The sequence below is a fragment of the Asparagus officinalis genome, chromosome 1 (assembly GCF_001876935.1).
Source record: "Asparagus officinalis chromosome 1, Aspof.V1, whole genome shotgun sequence".
Taxonomy (NCBI): domain Eukaryota; kingdom Viridiplantae; phylum Streptophyta; class Magnoliopsida; order Asparagales; family Asparagaceae; genus Asparagus; species Asparagus officinalis.
The window spans coordinates 119,731,229-119,749,342 of NC_033794.1; the positions used below are offsets into that span (position 1 = coordinate 119,731,229).

The following is an 18,114-nucleotide window of genomic DNA, read 5'->3' on the forward strand; positions in this document are numbered from 1 at the left end:
CATGTGAGCATAATTTCCTTAAAAACATCTGAGCAAAAAGATTCCAAGAAGCAATATTTTTTTATATTTCTTTTTGAAAGAAATTATTTTAAAATAGAGATTTAAACACACATTTATCTTATATATAACAGTAATTTTTTTGATTTATTAAAACATAGTAGTAGTTATTGGAGTTGATAAAAAATACAAAGTACTTAATCTTTATAATGTGGGTTCAGTATAAAATTTTATTTCCTAACTTTTTTATTTTAAATGACCTACTCCGAGTATAAAATTCTAATAGTGAAATCCTCAAGTTTTTATTAAACTAATACATTGCTTAAATTAGTAAGTAATATTCTACAATAATTTTCTACATTGAGCATTGTAACTACATTACATATGTTAATATCATCATATATATGATATGATAGAAACCTGTTATAACTAAATTATGCATGTTAATCATCAGATGTGTGATAGGAAGTTGTTAGAACAGTAATTTAATGTTACTTGCACGTGCATTGCCAACATGCTAGTGGGATGTAATGCATTCTAACTACAAACCTAACACACACTTGGTCTGTATGGGTGTATGGATGTATAGATATGTGTTTATGTATATGTATCTAATGGGAGTGTTTGGCAATTCTTCAAAACTGGGCCAAGATCAGTCCTGGCCCAGTTTTGATTCTTTTTGTGTTTGTCTAAACATGGTCAGACCTTGCCCTGTTTTTTTTAAGTCAAAATTTGGGTTTAAAACGGGTTCTTTCCTAACCACGGCCAGACCAAAGTAGGCTAGGATTGATCCTGGCCCTATTTTAAACATATTGCCAAACAGACCCTAAATATAGACATATATTTGCATCTTGACTCTTTTTGTTTACTTTTCCCATGCCTTCTTTGGTAGTCTACTCATTTTCTGTTGATAAATATATAGAAAGTGAGATAATTGCAAGCTCAGTGACAAGGAAGAAAATGGGGACTCACTAACTGGATTACACTGCAGTTATGTGCTGCTTTCATTTATATTCTCCTATCATGTGATTGCTTCTCGTAAGAGGAAAGCACAACTTAGTAAATCTAGTTACTGATCCAAGTCCAACCAGATTTGTCTATACATAAGCATGCTTGCATAATTTCAGACAGAGCAAAGAACATATCTTTGCAGTAATTAAAATCTATTGGATCTAGTAGCATCAAGTAATTAAAATCTAATGGTTCTAGTAGTATCAACATATAGACCTATTGTTATATTCCGCAGACGGGGCTTTTTTTCCACTCTTGTACTTGAAATGTTTATTGAATCTGTTTGTAAGCTTGCAATTGGCCTTCATTGTTTACAGCTTTTCCTTACCTTATTGATCCTCTTCTCCTTTAACCTGCTTTTACGAGTCAGTGAGTTAATATATTTACTTCTAAAACTAACGGTGTCTGAGGGACTATTAAAAGTTATTTCAGTTGTTAATAAGGTTGTAAACTTGATATATGATTAATGTGTCTTTCTTCAGATATAAACTAAAGTTTTCTTTTGCGGCAGTCAACAGGTAAAACACTTGAAAGTGCATTAATAAACCTCCTGTGTGATGGTTATATTTTTTTTTCCAAATCGCTAGTATGTTGCAATTCTAATTTGAGTTTAGCTTCATTCTTCTAGTATTTTTTTTTAAATAGGGAGAACTGCCCGTTTTACTGGATCTCTTTATATTCTGCAGGCTAGAGAATCTTATATTGGAAGCCATAACTAATTTGAAAGAGCCCAGTGGATCCAATAAAACTGCTATTGCCATGTATATAGAGGTGGAGTGATTTCTTGTGCATACTCCTTCTGTCGTATGTTATGTATGTCCTGTATGCTACCATTTGTTCATATATTTCTTCTGCATACTTCTTCTTCTTTTTTGATTGTTGCTGAAAATTTTTTAATTGTCGTTTCCCTATACCCAATCCTGGGTCGCCTCTTGCAATTCATTACTACTCTCTTCTGCCTGTACTTAGTGAGCTAACATCCAATATTAAGTATCAGTGAACGATATTCACTTGAACATTATTTAGGGCTCCAAATTGGTAGACCACAGTATTGAATCATCATTTTGAGTACTAAAATTGCTCAAAAGTATTCTGTATTGTATTTTTACCTATGCAAAAATGGTTCTGATAGAAAGATGATTAGATCTATGGCGTGGGAGTGACCAAATACTAAATTAGTTACCATGTTTACTTGAACACCTATTTTACCACGATATGTAGACCCAACACTTGTCTTATACCTCACCCAAGGTTATCAATAGCGGATAGCGTCGCGTAGCGGTGAGGCATCGCTAAGGCTATTTGGGGCTATTGCAGCAAAATAGTGATAAAAAGCGCAAAGTCAAATAGCGGTCTAATTTAGGTATGTATACATATTAAAAAAAATATTAAAGAAAAATCTAGAAAATCTAAAAGTGTATATTTGATGATTTCTTTAAATAATAAGTATGCAATAGACATGTAACCGTCACATAATACTGAAGACGACTGAAGGAGGAATTAAAAAGTTGTAGTCTTCGAGAAGATGAGCTGAGCAGTGAGAGGACTGCAGCGTGAGAAGCTCACAATGAGAGGAATGAGAGGAGGTGAGAGGAAGTGTTGAGAGAGGTGTCGGAGACTGTCGGAGGCTGCGAGAATACGCCGGAAATTGCGGGAGGCGGTGGGATGCAATGGTTGTAGGGCGGGTTTAATTTAAAAAAAAATAAACCTTAAACCACTTTTAAATAGCGGTCAAAAAGCGGATTTTTCCTGCAATCGCCTGCTATTCATAGCTATGGCATGCTATTGGCCGTTTTTTCTAGCGGAAAGCACATATTCCATAATATATACCCGCTATTAGACGATAGCGTAGCAGGAAAGGACTGCTAACGCTATTAGCGCCGCTATTACGGCGCTATTTACCACTATTTATAACAGTGACCTCACCAAGTACAAATGGTGTTGGACGCAAACAATTATCCAAAACATAGATATGAAACGACACTGTATAAGTAAATATCTTTGGAAAATGTGGATGTTTCTTCTGAATATATACATGCGTTTCCCAAATACATAGGCATTGGATTGCCATGTAAAAAGAACCTGTTTAGTACCATGATTTATAAAACAAGTATTCTTTGTGAAAATGGTAACCTACTACCTATACATTTTCTTTGAAGCAAATAACAGCCTATATATTTCTAAGTTTTGGTCATAGATGGTGATGTATGTTTTGCCTAGGTGCTTTATCACACTAGTTTGGGTACTGGATACAAATACAACTTGATAAGAGTATGTGAATATGAAAAATCCTGAAAATCTAGGACACCACTACACTATGGATATGATAATGCTATAATATGTAGATTAACATTATTTATCTACATGGGCTATGAAAACTAAAGAAACACAATAATTCAACTAATATAAACTATGAAGATGTTGAAGCTATGTAAGTCACTAGTTTTGAGAGTAATCATAGTTCTCAGGTAAGGAAGTGGACAAGTTATGTAAATGCGTTAGAGCTCAGATCAAATTGGTCTATATTCTGAACTAGCTCAGATACATCTCCTACTTTCCTTTTTGTATGCCGGGAATACCTTGTAAAGTTGTAGATCCATCACAGAAGTACTCAATGAGCATCCATCAAGTATTTGAGTATCCAAGTGTCAAAAATGTAGCAGATATGGGTACATCACGTATGGTGAAGTATCTGTGCAACATAGTTTGTGTGACGGGCCCACCAATCTTTAATAGGGAGGAATGTCTTACATATCATAGTTGTTCTACACCAAGGTAACTAAAGGGACACATTGGTAATGCCTCATTAATTATTATATTAAGTCGTCATAGGTATTTAAGATGTTGATGATCAACAATGTCTTTGGATATTATAGAATGTAGACAAGCAATGATTTGTTCAACAAATTTCAGTGCTCTATCGTATGCTTTATATGTCTTATTTTTACTAGAATTACTACATGATATTTTTGGTAGCGTCTATCTCTATCTACTCCCTTCATGCTTTAATAATATGCCATCTTATTCTTTTACTTTATATATTCTTGGATATGTATGTGATATTAATTTTTTAGGACATTGGTTTTTTTGTTTTGTTTTGTTTTGTTTTTTTGTCGATTTCTCCTGGAGAAAAGTTGATAATTGCCCATGTTCAATTCACAATTAGTTTTAATGTCTCTGGAGAGAACTTGGTAACTACCTATGTTTAATTCACGATTAGTTGTAATGTCTGTTATGCACAAATAACTGTTCATTTCTTTTTCTTTAATATTCATCTTCCAGTGATGTCTTCGTGTATTGTGCGTGAAAAACCTGTTGGGCTGATTATTTTTTGGACGTAACATGTGACTGTCTAAGGCAAGCAAAAGTTCTTAAAGGAAATCTATTTTTTGTGATCATGAAGCGATTGCTTCCACTTTTGGATGTCAATGTTTTTTACATGCATTGGATATACTCTGGCTCATATAGAAGGGAACATGTTGAACATTTGTGATCTTAATTTTTGTCAAAGGAGCAGTGATGAAGGATAAAGTGAAGCCAAAAGCTAATTCAGTTTTCTAGGCTTAAAAAGATAGATATAGAGAGGATAGAGGTCTTAACATAGACAAAGTTATTTCTCCCTGTTTTCGTTTACCTTAGCATTTAACACAATGGCTTGTAGTTCTAAGAACCTGTACTATTACCTGATGAATCTTTAAATTCTATTATATTCGGTTTAGAATTTTTATAAGTTTGAGTTGCTTAACCATTACACACACACACACACACGCACGCACGCATGCGCACGCGCGCGCGCGCTCGCGCACGCGCACACACAAATAAATAATTTAAATTCATATGGCTAGGGAGGTAATTTAACACTTCGTGAGAGTGTGTTTACATTCGTTGCATGCTTGATGAGGTTAAGCATCATAGGAGCAGGAGTGAATCTAGTTGATGCTGCCTCCAGCTTGTCGAGCGATGAGACTTGCAGAGCAGTTTGACTGAGTATACGACATTATTGCTGAATGCATTCACTGCCATGGGCTCGTTCCCAATGGCGATCCATTCTATTCTTTATGTGAAACTGAAGATCATGAAGGACTTGGGGAGAATGTAGATCATCTGAGGAGAGACAGGCCTTTATCTCTTTGATGGCCAAATTACTCAAAGTTATAACATCTATTAGGATTTTTTCTATGACGTGCGGGACAATGACTCTTCTATAGAGTATATTTTTGGTTCTGGAGTGGAGAATGGAGATATAGAATCAAAAGTTCCTTTCTGGTGCTGCATACTAAATTGATTCTGTATTTCCTGAAGCAAAAATATAATCGCTAGAAGAGGCCCCATCCCACAAAGTTATCATGGTTGCAGTGCTGTTGTTTTGATTCTGTATTTCCAGAACCAAAAATATAATCGCTAGAAGAGGCCCCATCCCACATATCATAGAAAAAATCCCAACAACACTTATAACTCTGAGGAATTTGGTCATCAGAGAACTATCAGATTGTCAACGTTCTCCCCAAAGTTCTTTATTCCTTCAGCTTTGCATGAATAGCAGAAAGGATCACCACTGGGAAGTAGCCTATGGCATTGAATGTGCTGAACAACAATGTGGTATATTCTGTCTGATCTGTTCTGCAGGCTCATCGATTGACAAGCTGGAAGGAGGATGAACTAGATTCACTAGCTCCTACTCCCATTACAATTATCCCAATCAAGCATGCAACAAATGTAAACATACTCTAAGAAGTGTTAAAATATCTTCCCAGCCATCTGAATTAAAAAAAATACATTTTTGATGGTTAAGCAACTCAAGCTCTTAAAACACTAAAATGAAGATAAAATGGTTTAAAGATTCGTCTGGCAATGGTTTCAGGCCTACAAGCCTTTGTGTTAAATGTTAAGGGAGAATCAGAAAGAGAAACAAATCTGTTTATGTTAATACCTTTTCCTTTCTATATCTGTCTTTCTAAGCCTAGACTACGGAATTAACTTTTGGCCTTTGCCTTAGCGAAGCATCTACTGTGTATTTTACTAATGGATGTAACAACCTATTTTTGTTAATGGGTATTTGCATCAATTATTGGTATTTTTGGTCATTCTTATTCTCTAGTCCTTTTACCTAAATAATTCCCCGTCATGCATCCAGGTAAGATATCAGACTTGCAGTTGTTGCATTCATGAAAAACAGATATTTTATCTTTGTTTTGATGGGAGGTACAGTGAGAAGTTTAATCTTTGTGCTGCACAGTTGCTTTCCTGACTTTGGGCCCTCTAAAATCTGGCTAGCGTTTTATGCATAATGCATGTGTGTGTGTGTGCATGCGCGCGTGTGTTTGCATGCGTGCATGCATGTGTCGTAGATAAATTAAATTGAGTGCTAAGTTTATTGTGATTACGCTTTTTTTAGTTTATTGTGAATATACCTTTTGTATAAAAAGATATAACTGTTTCTCTATCTAATGAACTTGTTGTTTGTGTTTTAAATGCTTAGGGTAATATTTAAGCAGAGTACTTTTTTTCTTCTATGGTGCTGTTTTTTGTAGTCTCCTACATTTTTAGTTTTTTTTTCTCTTTGAATTTGATTTATACAGGACCAATATGTGTCTCCTCCAGATTTCAAGCGTCTGTTATCTGCGAAATTGAGAAGGATGACTGAAACAAGGAAATTGGTTAAGGTAATATATTCTTTAGTGTAACAGTGATTATACGGACATCATAATATGCTACCTGACAGTAGAGTCACTACATTTAATACTGGGTTGCCAGCAAACATAAAAGTGTTATTGAAATAGTTTGTGTTATAAAAGTTTGTGGGATCTATTAATTGCAACTTCTAGCATATGTGAAAGAGTCGAAGGAATGGTTTTGTCCCAGTTAAAACAAGGTGTTTTATGTATTGAAATTGGCTGAGACTATTCAGCCGTAATCAAGTATCTTAATGTGAGTTTTCAGGCATATATATAGACAATGCACTCTTGATTGATCTAGATCTTTTAAGAGTAAGACAGGACTCTGAAGTTTTTGTTTCACTTTTTTTAATTCAAAATCTATTAAGCATAATCTATGCAAGGTTTTAAATGTCGGCCAACATGTCCGACATGTCGGCCGACATATCGGTTTGAGGGCTTGACCGACACGACATGGACGTTTTCAACTCGTATATCGGTTTTCAGGGCCAAATCGGAAATATCAGGGTCATATTGGGCATATCGGCCTATTTTTTAGCTTTGAAAAATCGGCCGATATGATACTTTTTTTAAGATCTGTTTTTTGTTATCGGGTTTGGGTTTAGTGATAAATACCCAAACCCGTTTGATCCGTTCTCATGTTTAAGGGTTTCTTATGAACCCGATAGAAAGAATTTATGAACCCAAATCCATATATTATATGAACCCGATAGAAAGAATTTATGAACCCAAATCCATATATTATTTACTTTTTTATATGTTTAGTCTAGAATTTATAAAATATGCTTATATTGAATTTATGAATGCTTAGATTATATTTAGGACATGATATTATACATATGCGCACTACCCGATATGACAATCTGATATTTAGTCAATGTCCCCCGATATATCCCCGATTTCCGCTATCCGATATGGATTTCAGCCATCCGACATGAACCCGACATCCGATATTTAAAACCTTGAATCTATGCATTATACATGAGTATTTATCAAAAATAGTTTCAGGCGTGCGCACACAACGCACTCTTGGTGATCTAGATCTTTTAAGACTAAGACAGGGCTCTGAAGTTTTTGTTTCACTTTTTTTTAATCCAAAACCTATTAAGCATAATTTATGCATTATACATGAGTATTTATAAAAAAATTTGAGCTCACCCTTAAAAATATTTTTGGACACTTCTTATTTCTCAGAAGGCAAGTGACTAATTCCAACCTTCTGATACAAAGGAACGTTACTTAATAAATTAATGTCAGAACCACTACCAGATCCCCAACGACAGATATTATTGCTTTGTTTTTGAATTTCTACTTTTTCTGATTTCAATGCTGTTCTTTAGTTATGCTATTATTCTTTGGATCCTGATGGCGTTCTTGTTGCATACCTACCCAGCAGCAATTTATTTTCGTATAGATGTAAGTGGTAAATTCATCTTGATCAGAAGCTGTAAACATTTTGCTACTCAGAACATGATGTCATTTTACAGATAGCATATTGAGTTTCACTTTATTAACCTGACAGATCTTTTTTTTTCTGTTGGGGAAGTCATACTTAGAGTTTGCATTCTCTTTTTCCTGCACAAAACCCAGTTATAGGATCGCTGGCTCTACAACCAGGTTGCTTCTGGTCACTTGAAAGAGATTCCTTTCTTGCTGATTTAGGTTTTTAATGGGCACTAGCCACTAGGAAATATTTTAAGAACTCTTGAAATTACATGAAAGGACCAGTGTTTTATTTGGATCTCAAAATTTTGATATCTAATGTCAGTGATATGTCATTAGTTCTTTCATTAACTTTCCAATATATACGCTTTAGCATTCATCTTTTCTGAAAGTACTAAAGGATGTATTTTGATTCTAGAGGAATTTGTTTGCCAACTGCGCTATTTTTTTAGGTCAGATGATTATGTATTTTAATTCTGCTTAAGACTGATGTGGAGATATCATCAAGAAGGATAAGATAATCCAAAATCAGAATCTTGGGTTGTAGCGTAACAACGTTTTAAACTGATCCAATTGTTTCAGGCATTTTTACTTCATTAGTTTTTCTGCTGTTGCACAATAAAGAAGCGAAGAGTGTTTTAATTATCGGAAGTCGGGATATGTCGAACAGAAAAATTCCATATCGTGTAGTGGATATTTGTCAGTTAGCGGAGATATTTAATAAATATCCAGGTGTCATACCAGATAATATCTATATACATATCGTAGATGTTAGTACTTGGTGTTCCAATGAATGGAGCCCTGGAGAAAGATGATATGTTTTGCAAAGCTATTGCGAAAGAATTTTGTCCAAATTGAGCTCTAATTCTTCTTCATGGTTAGTTACATAAGCAAATATTTACTTTTGTTTAGACCTAAATTGAACCATAAAGTTAAACAAATCTTTTAAAACGAATAAAAGTTCAAATCGACATCGCAACATTTCGGCCGATTTTTTAAGATGAAATGTCACCTAATACGTCAGGAATTCATGATATATCGCTCAAAAATTGCGAAAAGAGTAAAGGATATTGAGAGCATATTGTTTTGCTGCAAATCTTATAAAAGGATATATTGGCCGATATATTGAATATATCGGCCGATATATTGGATATATCGGCCGATATATTGGATATATCAGGGATATTTAAAACATGGAAGAGAATCATGAATTTGTTAACATTCTGGATCCTTTTCAGTTTTCATCTAAGGAAAAAAAACCTCTTTTGTTGAGATATTGATGTGTTTTAGATCCTAAACAGTAGTTTTACTCTTTTAAACAGGTGAAACGTAAATATAGGATTGCACCAAGTTCACTTTACTCAGAAGGAAGGAACTCCAAGGTTTTACTCATAGATGGGAGGCAAAGGGAACATTCTAGAGTGGATAGGGATGATATCAAACATATTACAAAATCCCAAATTGATGCTTACTTAGCTCGGATGAGAAATATGACTCCCAAAGAGGCTGCAAATGCTGCTGCTCTGGCTGTAAGCTTTAATGACTGAAGCTGAAGAAGCAGCAAGAGAAGCAGAGGCTGCTGAAGCTGATGCTGAAGCAGCAAAGGCTTTTGCTGATGCAGCAAGTTTGACACTCAAAAACAGGAACAGGGCTAAGATTGTAATTATCTAGTTTTAAATTTCACTCATTTTTAGAGAATTCCCATCATTATATAATCCGTTTCCAAGTATCAGGTGCTTAACGTCTAATTATATATTGGCCACTGACTGAAATTCCTCATTTTGGTGGTTCCGCTACATGGAACATCGTTCTTCTTGGTCATAAATTTACCTTCACTTCCTATGTTATGAATCCTTTGTTTTGGTATAATAAGATGAAAATGTAGTACTAGGCTTCTTCCTGCTCGTTCATGCTATATGAGCATGGTGAAAAAGTAGCTTGTCATTCGGTAAACCCTCACCTATTAAATCGGTAAACCCTCACCTATTAAAGATCTGTTTGGAAAAAGTTTTTAAAATGTCTAACTATGACACTGTCAATGCTCCATCCTTTTGGCACTACATTTTGTTAGAACAAGGTTTTATATGTAGTCGTCTTCCCCTCTCAATACCATTACGTTTGGATGTTAAATTATTTTTGTCTAAGATTTTTTGCAACTAGGAATTCCCACCCTCCCTTCAGGAGGTTCAACTATATATATTCGAAGGGTTGGATGGTTGTCAATCCTTCTCTCTCTCTCTCTCCCCCTCTCTCTCTCTCTCTCTCTCTCTCTCTCTTCTCTCTCTTAAAATGCAAGAACATTTTGTACTTTCTGTTGGTGTTAGATATTTTTTTCCTCGCCTAATTGTTTCTTATATATTACTAATATATTCATGTTCTTGACTATTTGCAGTGGGCGGGAATTACCACCTGAGGCTTCTGATTGATTTCAATCACATACTGTTTTCTGGGAGATCCAATGTAAGGTTTGTAGCTATTTCAGAGAGAAACTCCATTTCTATATTGTTTGTATTCAACTTTTTATTATACATAATATTATCTTCAAAATGAGATAATACCATTCAGACAATTTTATTCATGCAAATGCCCACTGATGATCTAATATTTTGTTTACACCCTGCAATATAGTTTACTGAACAGTTTATCAGTTTATCCACTATAATAACACAAGACGATGTGTTTGGTTGTGTTTCTGTAGTTGACAAATTATAGATAGAAAGACATTGAACACTGCAGTATATTCAATTAACTAGTTATGAATGTGGGTTAACTATACAAATTATTGATATTACAATTTTGAATTGGATTTGGGTGGGTCCAAAATACTTATCTATAAACTTCGATGGGATTTGGAACCGTTGAAAATTTTAAATAATATATATGATCCTTCCGAACTTCAATGTATTACGCATACTGAAATGTAGGATAAATGACATTTAGTCCTCAAATCTCCTGCCATCAGCACTTTGGTGATTCTTCCTCTTACCTGATATCAAAATATTAATCATGCATTCAGTTTTCTGACAGCTTTGCCCCAAGTTGCTTCCCCTTTCTCCTTTTAGGCTTTTAATGTCCATCTCTCGATTCTAACTAGAATGTGACCCAAACATAATTCTGTATTCTGTAAATGGAGACGAGTGTACCATGCAGATAAACTTAGTTGTAATCTTATTCAACAATTAGGCACCTTTTTGGAAGGACAAAATTGATTTCTTTCTATACCATTATTCTTACTCCATGTTAATAATTCATTACGATAGTGAGATAGGATAAGTCTGACTGCTAAGTGCTAAAACTGCTCCTACAATATCAAGTAATGCTAATACAAGTTTTGACTCTTAGACCTCCCTCAGGTATAAAAAGCCACAAGTGCCAACAGACCCCAAAAAGGGGAAACAAAGAGAAAAACGACATATAAATGATCAACAATAAGCCACTATAAGCACTCAAACTTGAAAAGTTGATTGCCAACATTGTGTCCATTTGAAATGAAATTGCTGCATATATAAAGCATTTAAAACTTAAAAGTTAGATAGGGGATAATGGGTTGATCTTTGCAACATCTATACAACTAAATCCAATTTTAAAGCTTCATCTATATATACTCTCTCAATTCCAAGAGAATCTGAAATTGCAAAGATGAGAAATGATCATTATGGTGGAACATTCGTATAGCTTGGTAAATCATCTTATAAGAGGTCAAGTAAGGGTAGTGCTTTCTCTCTTCTTGGAAATCATTATTCTCTAGAAATTTTTGATTTTCACGTACTTAGCTAATTAGTTGCTTCAACTGAATATGGTTCTGAATGTTTACGGGGAAGAAATATATTCGACAGCTGGGTTTTCTATACCTCCTTTTGCAATTCACAATGAACAAACTTAAATGGATAAAAAAAGGAAATAGACACAAGTGCAAATAAGCATTAAGAAAATGATTATGCCGTGTCAATGGAGAAAATAGTAAACAATGTGCCTACTTTTCAAGTGCAAGAGTGCCTACTTTTCAAGTGCAAGGGAGTTCTCTCTTGATAGTGCGTGAACAGTATGTCTACAATTTAACTAGTTGCTTCTAGCCTTCAATTGATTATGGTTCTGAACATGTAAAGGAAAGAAATAGGTTCAAAGGCTAGCTTTTCATACCTCCAGTCGCATTTAATAGTTGATAAAAACATAAATGGGTAAAAAAAAGAAATAAACAAAGTGTAAATAACCTTTAAGGAAAAAATTGTGCCTCCTTTTCTTAGTGAAGAGAGTTCTCTCTTGTATGTGTGAACAATGTCTACTGTTCAACTGAAAGAGAGTCTGATACAGTCAGAGGAAGTGATACCTGAGATTTGAAGTAACCAAAAATTATAATATTATATTGGAAAAGAAAAGAAAGGGAAAGTTGTTTCAACTAAGAAACCTGTCTTCAACCTTACTTACTCCCACTAGAGTTTGCCCCAAAGTTGGTTTTGCTCCCGCTTTTAGTTAATTCAATAAGCTTTAGGGATATAATTTATGGATTTTTATTATGTGCAAGTCACATGGAAAATTTTAGGGGAATATTCCACCATTTAACAAGAATATTCTAACATTTAATTAAATGACGGTTGTCAAGTGCTACTTAAAAAACAATAGGGGTATTTAAATGTTAAAGAGAAATATATACGGCATATAAGTGCAAATTCATGTAAACTATAAGAAATTATCAGTGCGATTAAGCCTTTAATAAACTTTTTGGCAGTTTAACTTAATGGTTAATTTTCCTAACTTAGTTTTTTTTTTCTTTACACTTTTGTGCAGATAATTCCAGTTTTGAATGGGGGAGATTCATGCCTCTGAAGGCTTGTTTTTGCTCCTAACCTGTATATAAGTTTAGATTGTGCAAGGTTCATTTAGTGCAAAGGTTCTTTATAGAGGACCCTGGAATCAGGAGATGCTTAAATATCTTCAGCCCCTTGAAATTTCCATTTTCTTTCTTTTGCATTGTCAGGTTGACCCCAGTATCGAAAGTTTTAGCAAGGTCTTAGACGTCAAATTTAATAATGTTGAAAACCTGTCGATGTTGGTGACTCAGCATTAGTACTCCCAGTTTTCTCAGGGTTTTTATGGTGAAGGGGTTGTCTTCAAATTTTGGCTCATTGTATCATAGCATGTATCTGACGAAACCAATCTTTTCGTGTGGAAGAGTGGGTGATTATTTTATTTGCTTGCCGATGAATTTGGTGGGTCAGAAATAGCAGTTGTTTTAATGATTTGAGGGGGACTAATTTCGATATCAGAAAGTTTCAAAGAGCTGATCTTGAAAAAATCATAAAATAAAACTACTAAGATGTTTGTTGGCAAGACGTTGAATTTTAGGACTACATATTTCAACGGGCATGTTCTTATTGGGATTTGGATCCTCTTCACTGGTGGAGGGACCGCTATTTAATCATAATTATTAATTATCTAGTGGATGGTTATGGTTTTCAATTTAAGTGCAAATTAGGAGTGAATGTAATACCCTCAAAAACTCAGTATTTACAAAATTACCCTTGAAATCATCAATGTGGAAAAAATTACCCTCATAGCAATTGCTCATCAAATTGAGAAGCTAATTTATAATTACATTGTAAAAATTACCAATAAATAATCAAATATTTATCACAAGGTTGATGATTAATTGAGTTTAGGGATTTTTTTTTTTTACTAAAACTGAAGATTTGAGATGTATTTTTGGTAAATATTAAAAAATTATGGGGCACTTTTACAAGTAACCATAATTAAGGGGTATATATGCAAAGAACCCAAAATTTCTCATGCATTATGTAAAAAATCAGTGTGAAAGTGATTGGCACCAATGACCCGCTTGTGAAACGCACAGGCTTGACCAAGTGAGCTCGTAGTGGTTGTTAGCAAATTAGGCAAACAAATCTTAATAACGTAAAATTTACTGTAACATGAAAAGACATTTAACAGTATTAAGCCCAATAACTTTAGTATATATAGAAAAAATAGTCGTTAAATTTCTAGTTTAAAAACTATATTATAAGCACATAGGTAGCACGTTATAATAAAATAATAAACTGCTAGAATACAAACTGGATTTAAAAATAATTTAGTAACTTTTTTGTGTCTAGTCAAGACTTTGCAAGTGAGTGGGTTCAAAAAATAATTGGGAATAAAACTTTGTGTTTTTAGGCAAAAAAATCCTTTTGAAAGTTGGCATGTTTGAAAAAATGGAGTAAAATATTAAATGAAGTATTTTGGGTCTACATAATTTTGAAATTAAGCAAGTTTAAAAGTAAATGTGGATAAGACTTCGGGTTATACAAGAAAAAAGGTGATTTTTAAAATAAATAGAGGTGAAACTTTAGGTTTATAGGAAGAAAAATCTCTTACTTGTACATTATTTTATTAAAGCTCATGTAGTACGTATTTTGATCTTAAAAGAGTCATTCTTGAAGTTCAGGGGCTTAAAAATAAACCAACTTATAAATCGGGTTTAAATGCAGAACGTTCTAATTTAATAGGTAAAAAGCGTATGCGGTGCAGGGGATTCAAACCCGCGACTATTGTTGTGAATCTGAAGGGATTAACCGAGGTAGCGGTCAGCCAAAAAATATTTGTCGAGAAGTGTTACTACTTATAAATATTACTGTAGTTTGAAAAGACATTCTACAGTTATATACCCAATAACTCTAGTTTATTTTTATATATATATATATATATATATAAACCCTCATAAACTTCCAGCACATTGTAGTAAATCCCGAATAACTTCCAAAGTAGTGCTAAACCGTCAATAATTTCTGCAGAAAATCTCCAAAATATTTTGAGTAAATTACGTTAAATAATAACTTTCAAAATGTCTTTTTATATTCTTTTTTTGTTTGAATTTATGTAGATTGTCTGAAAAAATGCGTAAACTTATTGGGGTTTTCTACAGTTCCAAAAGTTACGTGGAGGTTCATTGCGACTTTGAAAGTTTTGGGGGTTTGAGTATGAAATTCTGAAAGTCTTGGGGTTTAAAGTGTAATTTACCCTAACAACATTTATATGAACAAATAATAAACAGACGCAAATTGTGAGATGGATTATGATATATATGTTCTCCATCCGTAACCCAAAAAGATTACAAAATGCATTTTTTATTCATTCATTTTAGTGGTATTCTTATAAATTTTAGATTCACGCCTGCGCATTTTTCTATGAATTTTATCACTGTTAGTTTCGAAAAACTATTTTTGCTTAGTATTTACATACGTAGCTATCATGAAATTTTGCATTTATTTTACTAGATCGCTAGACGTTTGTAAATGCAAAGCACCGGAGGAAAAAAAAAGGGTGAAGTTTTGAGGATCTAGACACTCTACAATTTTATCTGTAGAACACAGTGGCATGTCAAAAACATTGGGCCTCCATCGTTTATTAGCTATTATTTAGTTCAGGAAGGCATGCATGTTTCCATTACTTGCACTTAATAATAATAAATTTCTTCTACCCTCAACTTTTAAAAATATATATCTTTAATAATTTGTGCTAATATTTTTGTTCGCTCACACGTGGAAGCAACATGCAGCACTCTTCATTATTATAGTAATAATAAATGAACCAAAATTTTGTTCTTAATTACAGCACTCACCATAGCAAACGCAACGAACACATGATATTAGCTAGCCAACATCATAAACATGAGGCAATTAATAGTTTGTCTGGCTAAACTAAATACAACTCGATGGAGGCGTTTATGGGCCGAAATGTTTGCTTTTCTGTAAGTTTGCGCGTACGAGACGATGGCTACGAGTTCAAGAAAGGCCATTGTGGTTTGCGCTGTAAATTTATTAAGCCCTCAGACTATTATTTGGATCTATTAAGCCCCTATGCTTTTTATTTTGAATCTATTTAGCCCCTACAGTGTTTCTCCATAACTAAAAAAGGGTATTTTTGTCTTATTGAATCTATTTTTTAGTTATGGAGAAACACCATAGGAGCTAAATAGATTCAAAATAAAAAGTATAGGGGCCTTAATAGTTTCAAATAATAGTCTGGGGGCTTAATAGATTTATGGCGCAAACTATAGGGGCATTTCTAAGTTTGAACTCCGATCTGATGTTCTTGTAGGGTCCCCCTATTTGCTAAAAATTTTTTACTACTTAAAAGTCGAAAAAAAATAACACATTAGATTTTATCCGTGCAAATAGAACTATAAGGGATCTATCTGTAATTGTGCAATACTATACAGGGTCTATTCGCAATCAACCCATATGCTTCAAAGATTAGGTTTGTACAAGAGAGATTATAAGCTGCAGCTTGTTGCTCCAAGCCTTCACGGTTAAGTTACGCATATGTGGCTTTCTACATTCACGGTTGGCTTCATGTGTGGCTGGCATACGAATGTAACAATATTTTGATTTGGCCCCTTCAAATAATTGAAACTACTCTTGGGTCCACCGATTTTGTATGTTGCTCGTGCCGCTCTCGATAATTGAAGGGGTTAAATTGAAACAAATTTCAACGATTTGCTAATGGCGCTCTTGATTGAAGGGAGAAATTTGAAATTACTTGTAAGAATCAGGGGACTATTTTTCAGACAACTTACGCGCCTCATAAATAATTTCCAAAATTCAAGAGACTAAATTCAACATACTAAGAGTTTAAGGGACTCGTCTTAAAAAAACCCTAACATATAATAAAAAGAAAAAATGTGAGGGTGACATCTCGATCGGCATGTACTTTCGTATATTATGATGCTATATTCTTGTTGTTATTCTATAGAATATTACATCAGACAGTGAAGCATGCAGTTACAGAGGTAGTCGTCCCTTCTAAATAATATATAATTACTTATAAGCCGGATGCGTACATGCCTTCAGATCATAAAGAGGTGGAAGCGCACGTGATTTCTTAACTACATATCTTATTTACCCTACAAAAAAAATTTACTGCGATTTAAGGGTGAGGGGAGGCACTTCTTATTTATTTCTCTCTACTTCTCTATGTGGATCTCCTAACAAATGACTATGGGCACCTGTTAGAAAAATTATAAATTTAAATATTATCATATCAAGTTATCCTAATTGTGATTATCTTTAATTCAAAATTTTATTCTTAAATTTTTAAGCACAAACTTCTTATCATAAGCACAAACTTCTTACCAAACAAATTTTATTCTTTAATTCAAAACAGTCAAAAACTAATTTTAGTAGGAAAATGTTAAGAAAAATCAAAATTCAGAATTATATCCCTAGTTTAAGTTAGAAACAAACTTCTTATCATAATATAGTTCAATCTCCTAATCATAGCAGGACATAAAGTCTGTTCCAACCGCGTGAAATTATTACAAAGAATCAAGACAATATCCCATCACAAACTGAATCTAAATCCCGAATTGTTTCGCAGCATATTATGAGAAATAACAGCATGGAACGAATTTCTTATTATAATAACTAATTATAATAAAACTCAAATCTCCTAATCATAGTAGAGCACAAATTCCATTCCAATCACGTGAAATTGTTACAAAGAATCAAGAGAATATCCCATCACAAACTAAATCTAAATCCCAATTTGCTTGGTGGCGTGTTATTATGATAAATAAATTGAAACTAGAACCGTGTGATATTGTAAATACATATTTTCAAATTTTCACCCAATAAAAACATTATATCCGAATTCGAACGAACCCAAATTTCACCGTCCGAAGAGTCCCAACAGAGCACGAATCCTCCACCTACAAACTCGCCGCTGAATCAGGAACTCACACCCCAAAGCTTTCACGCCTCCCCGTAACTGCCTTTTTCCATCTCTCACCTCACTTCCAGATTCGTATAAATATACCCCCAAATCCGGTCCCCCTTTATTCCCCTTTTATTCCCAAATCCCCCTCCTCCTCCTCCTGTTCCCAAATCTCCCCACGATCTCAAATTCTCCCCTCCTCTTCAAAAACCCTAACCCTAGCGGCCAATCGTTGTGAATGGTGTTCGATCACCCGCCGGCCTCCCTCTCCCCCTTCTCTCCGTCG

General features: G+C 34.1%; 1 protein-coding gene across 1 annotated transcript in view; it reads left to right on the plus strand.

The window, feature by feature from the left end:
- Window positions 1-13,313, plus strand: part of LOC109829192 (single myb histone 6-like) — a 15,264-nt gene extending 1,951 nt beyond the window's left edge. The window contains 7 exon segments of the mRNA XM_020396339.1: window positions 1,491-1,526; window positions 1,695-1,779; window positions 6,588-6,671; window positions 9,449-9,657; window positions 9,659-9,785; window positions 10,519-10,586; window positions 12,912-13,313. Coding sequence (XP_020251928.1) covers window positions 1,491-1,526; window positions 1,695-1,779; window positions 6,588-6,671; window positions 9,449-9,657; window positions 9,659-9,785; window positions 10,519-10,539 — 562 coding nt within the window. The 3' untranslated portion in view covers window positions 10,540-10,586; window positions 12,912-13,313.